The sequence below is a fragment of the Thermobia domestica genome, chromosome 4, assembly GCF_964235325.1.
Source record: "Thermobia domestica chromosome 4, izTheDome1.hap1.1, whole genome shotgun sequence".
Lineage (NCBI taxonomy): Eukaryota > Metazoa > Arthropoda > Insecta > Zygentoma > Lepismatidae > Thermobia > Thermobia domestica.
Genome location: NC_137457.1, coordinates 303,125,517 through 303,142,779, shown reverse-complemented (window position 1 = coordinate 303,142,779; position 17,263 = coordinate 303,125,517). Strand labels below are relative to the sequence as shown.

At 36.8% G+C, this 17,263-nt stretch overlaps 1 protein-coding gene across 5 annotated transcripts in view; it reads right to left on the bottom strand.

Moving 5' to 3' along the window:
- LOC145684266 (uncharacterized) overlaps window positions 1-17,263 on the bottom strand; it is an 89,932-nt gene that overhangs the window by 31,003 nt on the left and 41,666 nt on the right. For all 5 annotated transcript variants that reach the window (XM_081756399.1, XM_081756396.1, XM_081756401.1 and 2 more), the window contains exons 6-7: window positions 4,573-4,940; window positions 2,123-2,209 (exon numbers count right to left, since the gene is read on the bottom strand). In XM_081756399.1, the coding sequence (XP_081612525.1) occupies window positions 2,123-2,209; window positions 4,573-4,940 (455 nt within the window). The remainder of the gene's footprint in view (window positions 1-2,122; window positions 2,210-4,572; window positions 4,941-17,263) is intronic.

Sequence of the window (17,263 nt, the reverse complement as noted above, 5' to 3'; positions counted from 1 at the left end):
CAAAGAAAGATCACACTGAAGATTTTCATCTAAACCATACAAAAGATGTTTAAGTAACAGTAACTTGAGGTGTCTTTTAAACTGCAAGTTTGGCTTTCGTTTGACACGATCTGGTAATTTATTATAAAGTTTTATTCCTATGTGGTGTAACGAATTTTGAGTTCTTGTTAGACGGAAATTTTGTATATGAATATGATTGGTTGTTCTTGTATTGGTGTAGGTCAGAATTGATTTGAAAGTTTCTTTTATTTATATGTATGAATGATATTGTTTCGAGAATGTATATACACGGCGATGGTAATATTTTAAGTTTCTGAAACAGTGGTCTACTTGGTGTATGAAACGGAACTGATAACATTATTCGTAACATTTTCTTCTGCATTGTAAATACTTTCTTCGCATAACAGGTATTACCCCAGAAAATGATTCCATACGATAGAATTGACTGGATCAATCCGAAATAAATTGTTTTCAATGTTTCTATAGTTAGAATCGTACTAACTTTACGTATAAGATATATTTTCGCGCTTAGTTTCCTCAACAAATCATTCACGTGATCATCCCATGTTAACTTAGAGTCTAATTTTAACCCTAAAAATTTAAAAGTGTCTGATACCTGTATGAGTTCCCCGTCTATACGTATTTGATGTATATTTAGAGAGTTCAGTTTTCCTTCATTGAAACTCATTATAGTTGTTTTCGCTGTATTTAAGTTAAGTTGGTTTGCTTTTATCCATTCTGCAATTTTATCTGTTGTGTTCTTAAATATGAATTCCTCGGAGCAAATGTTATTTGGAATTTCAACTAAAATGTTTGTATCATCCTTGCTCTCTACAATGAGATAGTAGGTGGTGTGAATTGATTCGACAAAAGAAGAGAAAGATATGCTATTGGCAGAAAATCTATAAAGGGGTGACCCCATTTTTTAATATTTTCTTATCGACATTGCTATTGTTAATAGTTATACTTTTCAGCAAAAGTAGCAACAAAATTATCCTGATGCCCATAAATTGAACTCTCACTTTGCACTTCCTCCCCAACTGATATACGGCTAATTATTTAGCAAAATCAGGGTTCCTACTGATCTGGAGAAATCTATTTCCCTGACTTTTGGCAGGAAATTCCCTGACTTTCATGACAGATGTTGGATGACGTTGACATATAAATAAGGAATAAATAACGATGAATATTCATACATGAGAACATTTATTCTATAGAGACAAATAATGATAAATTGCTCATACGTACATTCCACTCCACCCATAAAAATCTGAGAAAGGTTCCATACTGTGATCATTAATGGTTGGCTAAGCTGAAATTGGTGTACAATTAATGTTAGAAAAAAATATATTTTATAAAATTTCCCTGATTTCCAGTCTTTTTCTCTGGCCTGCACCATTTTCCTTGAGTTTTCCCTGACTTCTTTGACCAGTAGGAACCATGAAAATATCAGATATTCAAATTCATATTCAACCTCATGGGCAGGAAGCACAAAGGACAGGGCAATGGAAAACACCATCAGTCCATTTCTAGTCCACTTCAGGTTTCAGACGAGTTTCCAGGTAGTGGGCAAGTTTCTCCAGGAAAATCACAGCTGGAAAAAGCCCACCTTCTACAGGTGCAGGGCATGGAAAATGACATCCGGCATCTCGTACCTGCATCAAAGTGCAGTTTTTGTGTGTGTATGTGTGTGTGTTGCTGTTTAGCTATTTGGGTGCGTGATATGATCTCAAGAGGGATGGAAAATCGAGAGTGTTACTTGGACGAAGAAGAGTGCTGTGGCGCAGAACAAACATCGTTACACAACCAACTTACAATTATTCTTTCGTGGATAAAAATTGATACAGAGCTGTTCTTCATACAAAACTTGTTAGCATTCGATGGAACTTTAAATTTCACTCATACTACTATTCGCCGGATATAAACGAAGTGCTACCTGGAGAGTGGAGGCTCGAACTAAATGTAATTCTGATGTCATGTATAGTGAGCTTATCTTATTGCGGCGATAGTTTGAATTTGTAGCGCAATAATTGGAAATTTTATTAAAATTGTAAACCGTGTTAAATCTAGATATTCCTTTAATTTAATAAAAATAAAAATTCTTCAGTAACATGCAGCTTACCCTTTGATTTGTTCCCAAATGAGTAGCCATTTTCGGCTGCTTTATTTGCCAACATACCAACGTTCCGTTCTCCTGCATTGATCCTTGCTGTAAGAAGAAGAATTTCACTTTGGTAAAACTACGTAAAAAAAGTTATCTACTGATTGGAATTTTTAACCTACACGGAGTTTCCTTTACATTTCAAATTGTCGTTTTTAGCTCTCCTCTAAAATACAATTTTACACAGAGTATTTCATAAACTTTATTACAGTTTTTAATATTATCTTATTATCTCTTTTAATATTATCCAAATGGTTTAATATAATTTTTAAGTAGTTTCAATATATACAAAGAAGAATCTATCATCGTATTCAGTGATGCAAATAGTTTCCTACAGCTGATATCTTTTGATGAATTTGTCATGATTATTACGATGTGTGATAGTTGTTTGAATATATTCTGAAGTTGAGGCAAGGACCCCCAGAATGGAATTCTATATGTCATATGAGAACAGAATATGGTCATTGTAAATAGTCCTTGGACAACACAGCTTTGGATAGCACTGACATTTCGTGCAACCAGTTAACTATGTTATACAAGATACGAGGATCAGCCAACATGTGTTTGTCATCCTACAGAAATACGAGGCGCGTTAGGAAAATAATGAGACTGGTTTTCTGTAACGATAAATTTTATTATTTTTTACAAATCAAGGCTATCCCTTTAAAATACTTCCATTGGAAAATTATGCAGCGATGGAGGCGTTGCTTCTATTCTTCGTAACAGTGCTGCAAGGTTTCTGATGGAATATCTTTCAGTTCGTCGGTTACGCTGTTCTGAATATTATTCAAAATATCAAAATGGCGCCTTTTCAAGTGGCTTTTGAGCAAAGGGAATAAAAGGAAGTCAAATGAACTGAGATTTGACGAAAAGAGGGACTAAGAAAACATAAGAATATATTTTCTTTCAAAAATTCATTGTTAGAGACTGTCATAGCACGTAGTTCTTTGGAAGGATCTTGGTGCACATTTTTGTTATTGTCCAAATCCTTGTTAGAATTTGACGGTAGGTAAACACGTTCAAATTTAACTTTCTACTGGTGATTCTGACCGTACTCGACGATCTGACCTCACAAAGGACTTCACTACTTCCATATTGCCATCTGTTTTTGAGGTTACAGGTCTTCTCGTACGAGGTTCGGCTTTCATTTGTTCCCGGTCTTCTAAAAGATGACTTGTGCCCTGCATAGGGAACGTTCTCCATAAGCCCTTTGTAACTTCCATTAAGTCACAGTAGCGGATTCGCCAAGCTTTACAGAAAATTTGATGGCAGAACATAGCTCAAACTCCACTGCCATTCCATTTTCGTAACGCACCTTATTCATAAACTTCACTTCAGACGCTCTGAACAATTGTGCAGCAACTGGAGCAATTTAAAACTTGTACAAAGTCAACAGCAAGAGTTAACTGCCGTCTACAGGTGGTAGCAATAACGTTGTCAGTTCGTGCAAAATGTTGTCAGTCTCATTACTTTCTTAGAACACCTCGTATTGTAGCTAGTTGGATGAAAAGTACGAGTGAAATGAAAATGTCTCCGTACAACTAGCTACTATATATAAAATTTTAGGTTCAAAAGTGTTAAAGATATGGCAGCTGGAGGTAGAGAAAGTGTCGAATTTTCAAAAGTGGACGTCTCGAGAAGTCTTAAAGCTTTCTTATATGTAAAGGGGCTGAAAGCCAAGGAGATCTATGAAGGAGTGAAGAAAAACATGGAAAAGACAGCTGAAATGATGAGGCTTGAGTTTGGATAACGAACCGAGAGATAGTAGATCCTGTTCTGCAATTTCTGGAATTGCAAGGGCATTATTCCTATTGATTACCTAACTAATTTGAGAGAGCATAATTTGACTGGCTACACTGGCACATAATTTGACTGGGTTGTGCTGGAAGAACTTCCTGATGCTCTGAAGATAAAGCGCCAATGCATGCTTACCAAAGATGTTCGTCTATTAGTGGACAATGCTACCGCCCACAAAGCCCAGGGAACAATGAATCTTGTGCAAAGCCTCGGCTACTAATTACTAACCCACCCGTCATATTGTCCTGATTTCGTGCCATCAGACTTCTTGTTTCCCAAAATGAAACTAGGCATTTTTCCTTAGATGCTGGGGTCATTTCTGAAGTTAGGAAGAACATTTCTAACTAATCTAACAGATTCTACCAAAAAAAAAAAAAAGTAACGAAGCTGAAAGACCACATGCAAAAGAAGTATATTACTTTATACGGTGACTATGTGAAAAAGAGCTAATACTAATGTGAATTTTACCTTTCCACCTCAACTCCTTCATAGTAAAGACAAAACCTTTTGACTGAACTACTCGTATTCGTGTACATTGCCAATTGCCAATTATGTACTTCAAGGGTTATAGAGGAAGAAAGAAAGAAACATCTGAATGCAAATTAATAACTTACCTCTCCCTCTTCCCAGACATGGACGCGCAGCCATATTTCGAGCTCGACCTCTTCCTCTGTTTTCAGCGTTAGGTCCAATATAATCGGGTTTCCACGGAAGATCAAGATCTTCACTTACAGGTTGAAAATGATTTGCTCTTGTGAACTGATTTTTTGCTCGATCATCACATTGATCAAAATCTCTCTTGGAAGAAGTGTTTGCTTTCTGTGCATTTGCTGGTTTGTCTTGCAGCTCCTGTGGTTGCCAATTGTCATCTGAATACCGAGCATTCTCAGAAAATGGTGGGACGACACTATTGGCTTGTTTCTTCTTTGATTTTTCAGCAGCTTTTTGCTTCTCCATTTCAGCAGCTTTTGCCTTTTCGCGCCTACAATAAAACACAAAATGGAATTAACATTCCTTCATATTCATGGAATTTCAACATTTGCCCAAAACATCCGAGTGAAACGTTTCAGCGATAAATTCTGTCACCTTAAGTGCATTCTTTAATTCAATTCTTCATTGCGAGGGCCGCAGTGGCTCAGTGGTAGGGCGTTCACATCTCGTGCATGGGGTCCTTGGTTCGATCCCGGTTCGCGCCAAATGAACTTTGTGGTGGATGGACACCGTGTGAGTGGGTTTTCTCGAGTTTCTCCCGTTTCCTCTCACTTTCAGCATTCCACCGTTTCCTTCATTTCTCATCATCACCATCTCCTTACCCTAGACGGCATGACCGTGGAATGTAAAACTCAAACATTTTATTTAATTTTTTTTAATTCTTCATTGCTTAAGTATTACATTTCTAAGGAACTTTTTGATAAGTATTCTTTTTTGTAGGAATACTGAAAAAAACTGCTCTTCGGGACTTTCCATGATAATACTAGAAGTAAAGAAACGACGACGAATTGTAAATCTGAACGCAAAAATTTCAAATAATTGTACACCACCTCCTTTGAGGTTAATTTTTCTTTACTCTTAGTATAAAATTGAATAAAATGAAGTGGCCCCGTACAGCGTCGTTGCCATCGGTGCGAGCGATCCTAGATTCGATTTCCGATAGGAGCACTCGGTCGAAAAGTGTAAAAAAAAGCCTTTTCAGGCCAGCTATCCTGAATGAGGTTTTCTTTATTCACACCAGGCAAATGCCAGGGTCGTACGTAACTTATAGGTCCCAGGCCACTTCCTTCCCTTTCCCCGGATAGTGTGTTCGTAGAGGAACATCATCCCTCATACGTGACAGGCTAACTGGTTATAGATACCGAACGTACAGAAATCTAAATCCAAAGTTTATTTAAGTTCCTTGAATAAAATACAATTTTACAGTTTTACGATCCACGCCTATACCGTATAGCTTAAAGAAGGCGGTAATTACAAAAAATGAAATCTTTCAGTTTAACGTCCCACGATTATGTCATTTACGTTAAGGGAGACGGATGATTCAGTCAAGTAAATGATGATGAAAGAATTGGTGGAATGGTAATCTGGGAGGAAACGGGAGTACCCCTAGGAAACCCATGGACACGATGTTGTCCACTTACCTGGCCGGGGATCGAACTACGAACCCCACGAACCAGAGGTAAGAGCTTTACCAGTGAACCACCATGCCTACCGCGGTGATGATGAGAATGAATAAAATGATGGGATGAAGAAAGTGGATAGAAACGAGAGAATCACGAGAAAACCCATGCACATGGTATTTGTTCATACCAAAGGCCACTTCGGGCGAGCTGGGGTCGAATCAGGGACCATAAGAGATGAACGCTGTACCACTGCACCGGGGCCCCTCCTCGTATTATATCTAATAGCGAAAGGACTTCACAGGTTTAAAATATACGCTCACGTAATGTTGTTGAGTTGAGTTGATTTTAGTTTAGCGTCCCTTTCAGCAGCGAGGCTATATGAGACGTGGACCTACTGATTAACGTGGAATCCGAACCACATGAGCTCCCGCCGGGAATCAAACCCAGGTCTCCCACGCCAAAGGCGCGTACGCTAACCGCTTAGCCACGGAGGAGCTCACGCTCACGTAATGTCCGAACCCCAACTTCAGAGATATTTTTTGGGGAAAAAAAGTGACCCGCGTATGTCCGCAGGTACCAATTTTCGTACTTCTGACACCAAACACTCTATTTAAAAATTTATAATAAATTATACAAAATAATTGTGGATTATTTCATTTTGTGTAATATATAATTTTAAGCTAAATAAAATAATTTATATACCGGTACTAGCTACATGTTCTTTATGGATTTTGAGTCAATCCCTTGAATCCAACCTTCATAATAACTTCTAGAATAATAATCGAGCCGGAACTGTTTGTGTACTAACATTTGTTTCTTTCGAGTGGAAAAAAAATTGCTTCCAAGTAATTTTAATATTTTCACATTTATGACTGTGTTGTGTTTGTGACTTTACATCAAGTGTGTGCTGACGTAGTTGAAAATTATGTTCGAGGAGAAAATAAAGGTAAGGTTTTAATAATTTGTTTATTGATTTTAAATGCCATAAATTTGTTTCAATTAGTGTTCCTCATTTGCTTTTCATTTCATTATTTACCGATATTATGTAGGAAGTACAAAATGAAATTTACTTCGAAAAAAATATGACTGAAAATTGCGCGTTTTTTTAACGATCCGCGTAATGTCCGCACTTGCATTTTGACACCGCGATTTTAGTTTTTTTTAAAAAAAAAGTGAGGACATTATACGAGCGTATACGGTACACAAGAAGTTATTTACAAGTACTCCTACAAATAAGAATATTTATTAAAAAGGGAAGGAGTTTCTTCAAAAATGTAGAACTTCAAGCAACGTGGATTTTCATTTTAGATGGTGATAATTTAACACTTAAACGTTTCCAGTATGTTAACAGTTCACTCGATTCGATTTAGTTCACTCTTTTGCGCTTTGCTCTGCTCGTAACATCTCAGGATTCATTTCTGACGTTACATTTATTTAGAGGTATGTATCCTTTGTTTTATGCTTTTATATCTCAAATCCGTTTTTATCCTTATTACCTTACCATTGAAGACGGAACTAGCTTGTCGTTTCGATACGTATTTAAAATATTTAATTTAGGCTTCCCAAGAGAGGATTCATTGGTAAGTAGCCAATTTTTAATTAACTTGAATCATCCTCTCATGTGGCCATATAATTTTAATTTTAAAGTTTGCAGTAGACTTTTTGAAACATCTTAAAAACCTTGGTGGGAGATATGGAAAATTGACCTATTAGCTTTCTCGTCCTACAACACGGTAGTGAAACCGATATTTTCTCCGAAATCCGGTGTTGCCAAGAAATTTAAGCTAGCTGACAATTCTCGACCAGAGGAGTGCGCATTCCTCTCTGTCACTTGAGAAAGGTTTTGGCGAAAGAGAAAAAAAAAGTAGCGTGGAAACTTCGAATGGTTTGTGTTGTTTTGTTATTTGACACTTTGAGTGGAAAAATCTTCCTTCTTCCTTTGGAGAGGAACAAAATTCAAACTGGACGGCAGCTCTCGGCAAAAATAGGGGATGAGCAAAAGCTGATCTCTGTCATATGAATATGGAATGGAATGTCTCAAATGTTTTGGCGAAGAAAAAAGTAATCTGGAAACTCCGAGTGCTTGATGTTGCTTTGTTATTTGACACTTTCAACCTGCTTTCAACAGAATATTTCTTTTCCCATTGAGAAGGAATGATCTCTATATGCAGGCAAATTGGTCAGTGTTTGTTTATTTTCCCCTTCTCTATATAGAAAGAAAGAACCCACATGTGTAAGCCATTAATCACAGTGTAATGGGGACCAAAGCTATGGCAACGTCGTTGAACGTAAGTTAAGTTACAATGTCACTAGTAAGAGGATATGATTGTTCGGACAGTTCCGATTTACACCCACCAAGGTTTTTAAGATCCTGCCAGTTCTATACGTATTTGACTCGGATTTTTTTTTCTTTTTTTTTTTTCTTTTCTTTTTTTTTTAAGTTAAGTGTTGAACTTTCATTAATAGTATTGATATGCAACCTATTGTTTCATTAATTACCATCATTACAAATACTTACTACTGGTATTCCTGATTTCGATCCCATTTTTCCAAGTAAAAAGAATATAACTAATATTTATGTCCAGATCATTACGCAAGGTTTTTATTTATATTCACTAAATAACATGAAACTAGTCCTCAACATTCTTTCATCCGAATTATTTAATAATACGATTCGAGTTTTGATTGTAACTCATCAGCTAGTATGTTCAGGAAAAGAAACTGAAGGATAAAAAAATATACCTAGTTCTACGTGAAAAACGCAGTTAAAAAGTACCGTGATACTGATTCATATGCAGAGTGTCTACTAAAATTTCAAAATGAAATTTCGTGACCTTTTCCTTACCAAATCATAAAATTTCCTAATATTTTTAAGAGCGAATTTGGGTGCGAATTAGGCCGAATTTTCATCCATGCGATAGAAACGTACTTTGCTTGCGATTTGGTAGCGTCTAAAGCCGACCATAGACATTTTTGGTGGTGAACTTTGACTTTTTATGGAACAAAATTTTCCAACCTGTAATTACATTTGAACAGTTAAAAAAATCGTGACCCAAAAGCTAAATTTCGTGACTTTTTCGTGACTTTCATGACCATTTTCTGATTTCGTGACCGATAGACACCCTGATATGACTTGTCTAATGGCTTTGTAGTTTCTGCAATTTTAATTGGCTATTGTTTTGTTATTGGTAATAAATTAAATAAACAAACAAAACTTAGTAGTAAACTAAAAATGTTACCAGTAGGTAATATTTCTATCTTTGATATACAGGGTACTTAAAAAATTAGTCCCAATATTTTGTGAATATATTCCTCAGGTCCGAAATAAGAAGAAAAAAAAGTTCATATGGACTTGTTGTCGGAAGTGCATAGTTTCGTAATTACAGGGTGCCGAAAACAAGAAAAAATCAACTTTAAAGGTCAATAGTTCCATTGCTATGGGACCTATCGTAGTCGGGTCTGGACAACACTGAGGAAATGGTATGTGAACTACCTAAATATTCATCTTTCAGAACCTTCGGTACTTGCATAATCAGTTTTAGAGAGACTGGTTGGGAGTACGTGATCACTCTCCACCTACCTCTCTAAAAATTGGTGTGCAAGCACTGAAGCATTCTTAAACATGAATATTTGGATAGTTCACATATCAGTTTCCCAGTGGTCTTGAGCCGACTACGATAGGTTACATAGTACTGGAGCTATGAATTTTTGAATTTCACTTGTTTCACGTTTTCGGTACCCTATAACTCCGAAACTATCCACTTTTGAGCACAGGTCCATATGAAAACAATCATAACACTAAAAATGAACATTACGAGCATTGTCGCAAACTAGTATCAGATGAAGCATTTTAACGAAAGTGCTCCTCTCGATGTAATTTTTATTTATTTATTTATTTGTATTATGAATACACTTTTTTTTTTTTTTTTTACTATTTTCTGGAAAGTAATTGAATTTGCATTTCCGCTTTAAGCTCTCTTTGCATCATTAATATATACATATGTATATACAGGGCGTTTCAAAACAACACCGACAACATTTGGGAGGTGATTTCTGACACCAAGATAAGACGAAAAGTATAGTCCAACCTAGGTGCACAAATGTTTCCTTTAGCAGTTACAGGCTACCGAAAACATGAAAAAACGATGTTTAAAAGGTCCATAGCTCCAAAAGTATCCTTTTGTGTATGTAAAAGGCGTGTTAATTTGGCATATGTTTAACGTTATTTCTCAAAAAGTATGCAACACTGATCTACGAGCGTCATCTCTTTCGTCTTTTATTTTCATTGCTGATTCGAATTATGAAATCAAGTTTAGGTCATTCCATTATTAAAAAAAAAAAAAAAAAAAACTTTATGTTGGGTTGGCAACACTGTTCATCTGGTGTTACCCAGTATATGGATAGGTGTCCTCCCTTCCATATAGTTGCTTCGTGCAGTTTCGCTTCTCTTCCTCTCTTGGTTTCTTCGTTATTAAGGTTGGACATTATAAATGGTGCTCCCGGTAAAATGGCAGAAATGTATTTACACACTCATACATCGTGCGATTCGTAAAAAGTTCGCTAAACGAAATGACTGCCTGTATAAGGCATGCTGATTTTACTTTCAAGGTACCAGTATACCGAACACCGTAGAAAATACAATAATTTAATCGTACTGTCGTACTGTTTACGAAGCCAGGACAATGCTCAATGTACTAGAATAGACTAATGGTAGTCTCTGCAAAGCCAGGACTATGCCTATTGTACAACTGATAGCCGTAGCCGTATAAGTGGGCCTGTGAGAGGTCGACTGGTCGTTTCGAAGAATTGTCGCTCGCATGAGTCGTGACGTAGCAGTGGTCCAACGGTGGTGTACGTGATAAAAGGTAGAGGTTTTCACAGTAAACGTGTCCTCCAACGGACAGGAAGATCGTTCGAGCAACCTTAAAACTGCTAGTACAATCACAACCACCGTGGCTACCAATCTGAGTGCACAAACACTAAACAATATATTGTTGAAGATCAGACTACATTTCTGCATTCCTCTCGCACGATTATATTTATGATCTCAATGCCATCCTCCAACTTTTATCTGGATACTTCGCGGACCCCATACTTCAGCAGTATGCGCAACTCGATATGCATTCTGTCCTGGCCTGTTAGGTCTCCGGATGTTAACTCTATCGAACTTGTCTAGGACATGATGGAAGGTTACCTGACTGCTAGACTTGTTTCAGCAACCATCATTACATATCGATGCCATGGTCTACAGAGAGCATGCTTGTTGGTTGGAATGTACTTTTACAGGCATACATTTATATTATGATGTTTTTCTCGACTACTATTCATGACAACAACGTGAATTTTTAACAACATCCTCGCCATAGAGCATGGGCGCCAGAAGAAACTTTTCTAAGGGGAGGGGGCTCAAATCCCTGATTACTATATTATGTTTGGTATTATTTATTTATATTAAGAAAATCTTAAAATATTTAATACATTTTCGTGAGCCAAGGGGGAGGGGCTCGGGCCCCACCCTGTCATCCCCTTCGGGCGTCCATGCCATAGTGTAGGATCCACCTAGTTTTTTTTTTTTTTTTTGTTGCCCTAGTGACGTGTTCCCATTCAATAACGAGATAATTGAAAAAAAAAAGTTTAGAGGGAAAATTTTAAATTATCCCTCTGTTACTTCTCTCATTTATGTCTACTTGTAATAATCTGTACACCGTCGGGAAGTTTACTTTATTATCTTTCGAACGAGATATATATAACTACACCAACTGCAGGGTGTGCTATACGCAATTAACTGAAACTCGACAGTTTTCAGGAGAAAAGAAACCGCTTTATCTCGAAACCCCGGGGAAATTGACCATATGTTAATACAAACCTTTTGGTTTAGTATAACCTCTCTTAGTATATCCGAAAATACTTGCACTTCCTCACAGCGCCGGACACCCTAATATCAGTTTCATTTTAAAAAGTGGTGTGGTTTTTGTACAGCACCACTATTTACGTTTAGGAAAAAAAAAAAAACACATTTATCTCGATTTTATAGAAAATTTCGCATGAGCTTTCATACTGACATGTATGATGTTGTTCAACTCAATGAGGTTTAGTGATTGGTATATCGTATAAGTTTCGTATTGGAACATTTTTTTCGTTAAACTTAATAATATTGTAGATTTTTTTTTTTTTTTTTTTAGCCCTTAAAACGTAAAATTAGCATTATTATCCATTCTTCATTTGTGTAGGCTCGTACGCGAATAAATACGTTTGAGTGTATATGTATAATAAACAACTTTGAATATAAGGAGGCACGGTGGCTCAGGGGTAGAGTGCTTACCTTTGGTGCATGGGATTCCTGATTCGATCCCCGGCCAAGTAAGTTTGTGGCGGACAACATCATGTCCGTGAGTTTTCTCAGGGTACTCTCGTTTCCTCCCACTTTCTCATTCCACCAATTTTCCCATCATTATTCACTTGCTTTAATCATCATCATCTCCCTTAGTCTAAAGAGCATAATCGTGGGACGTTAAACTGAAATATTTTAACTTCGAATATATCCCCCCCCCCAAAAAAAAAAACATCGGACAATTTTTAAATCAAATAATAGGGATACAATCTGTTACTCAACAGTGAGAATTTTTATATACAGTAACTAAGCAAGCAAGCAAATAAAAAAAATAAACGGTCTATTCTAGCACAATAAAAACTACCAACTGCATCAGATTGGCAACGAACAATATACTTTCTAACGCCATAAAAATTACTTTTTCTCTAAAAATTCTCAAGATAATTTACCCTCAAGCGTGTCACTTTTGTTCAGGTCGATGTGCTCTATCAATTGATATATATCGTATCTTTTATAGTTAATCCCCAAAAAAAGTTTTACAATTAATCACAATTTTGGGCTCTCCCATATTAACCATATCTTATACAAGGCTATTAGCCATACCGTATACTGGGCTATATCTCATTAACCATACCATATACTGGGCTATCTAATTAACCATACCGTATATTGGGCTATATCTCATTAACCATACCATATACTGTGCTATTTCTCATTAACCATACCGTACTCTGGGCTATATCTCATTTACCATACCGTATACTGGGCTATATCATTAACCATACCGTATACTGGGCTATATCTCATTAACCATACCGTATACTGGGCTATATTTCATTAACCATACCGTATACTGGGTTATATCTCATTAACCATACCGTATACTGGGCTATATCTCATTAACCATACCGTATACTGAGTTATTTCTCATTAACCATACCGTATACTGGGCTATATCTCATGAACCATACCGTATACTGGGCTATATCTTATTAACCATGCCGTATACTGGGCTATATCTCATTAACCATACCATATACTGGGCTATATCTCATTAACCATACCGTATACTGGGCTATATCTCATTAACCATACCGTATACTGGGCTATATCTCATTAACCATACCGTATACTGGGCTATATTTCATTAACCTTTCCGTGTACAGTCGCCTTGCTAGCATCATAATGAAAAGCTTATCGGGAGTAGCTATACCGGATTTTACGGAGTATAAGACGCATCTTAATTTTTAAGCATTTTTTTAAAAAAAATACCGTAACATTTTTACCATTTTCATTATTAGATTGCAAAGCCAGACTAAAAAAGAAATTCTTAGTTTGTAAAACCGAATGGTGATGTCATGGGTTGTCGACTAACAGATCGACTGCTTAGTTCCGTCGTCGCATGTAAGAGGTACTACAGTTCGCCTTCTTTCCAGTTTTTCGCAGAGTTTACGGTCTGTATATTCTAGTCTGTAGTTCTGGGTTTGTGATGGCGGGGTGGAAGGGAGACAGTGTTACCAAGCTTGTGAATCCCGGCAACCCATGTCCGTCGTATCGGTGCACTGCTGCTGCTAGTTGAATCCAATGTTGCCAGATAGAGTTAGGTTTTCCGCAGCATCGAATATAAGGCCATTTTTTAAAGACTGGCGTGAATTTTAAATCAAACACTGGACATTTTTATATTAATTTCGAGTATAAGACGCACCTGAATTTGGGAATCAATTTTTCGAAGAAAAAAGTGCGTCTTATAGTCCGTAAAATACGGTAATTATGTATCAGCTTTGTCTTAACAGTTGGCGTGGTTATCGTATAGCACCAATTTTTTTAGGCATACGAAAACATTTGTTTATCTACATTGTCTCGAAAACTACGCATGACTATTTACATTCACCCACATCATTTTGTTCCGCTGAATGAAAGCTATCGATTGGGATATGTCACACCTTTGGGATATATCTACTAAACGCTCAAATATTGTACAATTTAGTAACAACTTTGAACTTGAATTTGTAAAATTGGATGAAACCAACCAAGCTGACCAACATTTCTAAGGAACTATTCAGCTCTATTATAAAACTACAGCGTTTTGAAATGCAGCTACTTAGTTTATTTAAGTACAGGGATTTTTTTAAAAAAGAAGTACAGGGTGGGCCAGAATAAAATTTGCTATTACAACTTAAATAACTTCTTCAGGTAATATACAGAAATATATTACATGACTCATTGCAATCATAAATTTAAATATTTTTACTTAACGTTTGGAATGCAAGAACAGCAAATGATCATTTCTCCTTTGCGAACACTTTTATTCTCAGTTCAGCAATACTTAGGTCTCTATGACTTTTCTAAACTGCCTTCTTGCTGTTTTAGAGGTAGTATGCGCATCACTGTCAGTATAGGCGACTATCATTGTAAGATTAGGGATTAGAATACTGGGTTTTTGGAATCTATGGCCATGTTAGCCTGTCGTCACGTATGAGGAATGATGTCCCTCGGGTATCACATTACCCGAGGAATCGGGAAGGAGGAAAAGACTGGGGAAGGAAGGAAGGAAGGAAGGAAGCAGTCTGGGACCATTATATTAGATACCATTCTGTTTCTCTTCCTCTTCTTAATAGCATCTAAAATTGTTCTTTTTCTCCCTTACCATTTCTAATACCCTCTCATTCGTTTTCCGCTCGACGCAACTAATTCCCTCCATTTTTCTCCATACCCATATCTCGAAAGCTTCCAGTCGCTTTTCATCATTTTTGCGTAATGTCCGTGTTCGTACCCCATACAGGACAATACTATACACGAAGTATACTATGAGTCTTTTTTTCAACTCTTTATTCAAGATCCCACAAAACCGATTTTTCTTCCTCCCAAAAGCTTCTTTCACCATTTCTATTCTTGCTTTCATTTCACGTTCGCACTTCATATCATCACTAATAATACTACACAGATATTGAAATCTAATCACCTGTTCTATTTTCTCTCCTCTTACTTTTATATTTGGCACCGACCCCTTTGTTCCAATCACCATGGCTTTTGTCTTTCTAACATTTATTTTCATTCTATATTCTTCACAGCCCTTCCTCAAGTTTTCTAACATCTTACTGATTTTCTCTTCAGATTCTGCAACAAGAGCCATATCATCGACAAACCGTATACACCTGACCATTCTACTTCCTACTGAAATGCCTTCTTCATTTTGAAGACTCTTTTTCACTATCTCTTCTACATAGATATTAAATAATGTAGGTGAGAGACAGGATCCCTCTCGAAATTCCCTTCCAACTGCAATCTCCTCTGTCATTTCCTCCCCGATTCCAACACTTTCTATAAATAGTAATAAGCTTTCTACAATTCTAACTGGGTTACACACAATGCTATTGGAGAAATAATTTTCACGTAATCAGTAGCTCGATTTCAGCTTTTGCCAGGAGGCAAGAAGTCCACCGAAATGACAGTTTCACGTTGTTTTTTTTATTAGTATTTTAGTATATATACTAAATGGGGAATGGCGTAAACCAGTGGTCGAAGTGAGACCTATGTGGTGATATGCCATACCACCTCTGGTTTTTGAGTAATGAAGGCATACCGCCTCTGTTTTTTCAGTGATCAAGACATACCATCACAGCAGAGTAGATGCTAAATACTTTTAACAAATACATTTTTATACACAGTAATTGACGAATAGCTTAGCACGTGAAAAAATGTTATTTCTTATGTAGAAATAATTTTTAAGTTGCCAACACCGACATTTTTGTTATCTTTTTCTTAGCATTTGTTTTTAAAATGAGATGTCTTCAAAGAAGTTCATATAGTTTATATTTTAATGTGCCGTATAACTGTTTCTTTTGTATCTATATATGTGTGTCTTGTTGTCTTAATTCATATAAATGTCGTGTTTTGAGCATGAGCGGATTTAGGGGTTGCCTGCTGTGGCGCTCTGGGGGCGATTTTTCCGGAAGTTTGGAATATTTCTCAGTCAAGTGGGGGTTGCAGGAAATTAATATAAAAACTCGTTTTTTGAGTATTATCGTGTATAATTCTCTATAATACAACATAAGGGGAAGGGACATTTTTAAAATTTTTTAAAAGAAAGTTGTTGGCGAGAGATCAGTCTCTCCATGCCCTCTTCCCTCCCCCCCATACCCGTAAGTAAAGATAAGCTCTCCAATGGTTTCTAGTCATTATGTAAATAGAAATGCAATTTTTTATGCAACATACCCTTACGGTATTTCAATATTTAGCTAGCCGGTATGACGAGTCAAAATCGTAATAAAACATACCGCCTCTGCTTTTTTTTTTTTTTTTTTTTTTTTTCACTTCGAAAGACTGCCGGAAACTTCATAACGAAGAACTGCATAATTTACACCGTTTACCAAATATTGTTAGGGTCATCAAAAGTCCAGAAGGCTCAAGTAGACAGATCATGTAGCCAGTATGGAAGAAAGTAAGAATGCTTTCAAAGTTTTCACTGTAAGTCCAATCGGAAAACGACCATTAGGTGGACCTAGGTGCACATGGGAGACAATATTAAGATAGACCCGCAGAAATAGGAATACAAAGTAGAAACTGGATCCAGTTGGCTAAGGACAAAGTCACTGAAAATCATTTGTGAACGAGGCATTGAACCTCTGGGTTTCATCAGCCACAGAGTTGGTTAGTTATCTGTTTTAGTATACAATTTATTTAAAAAGTATGTATTTCTCTAACACAGGGGAAGGGAGACATGGTGGCTTAGTGGTGGAGTCCCTGATTCGATCACCGGCCAAGTAAGTTTGTGGGGGGACAAATTTATCCATAGGTTTTCTCGGGGTACTCCTGTTTACTTCCACATTCTAACTCCAGCGATTCTTCCATCATCATTCA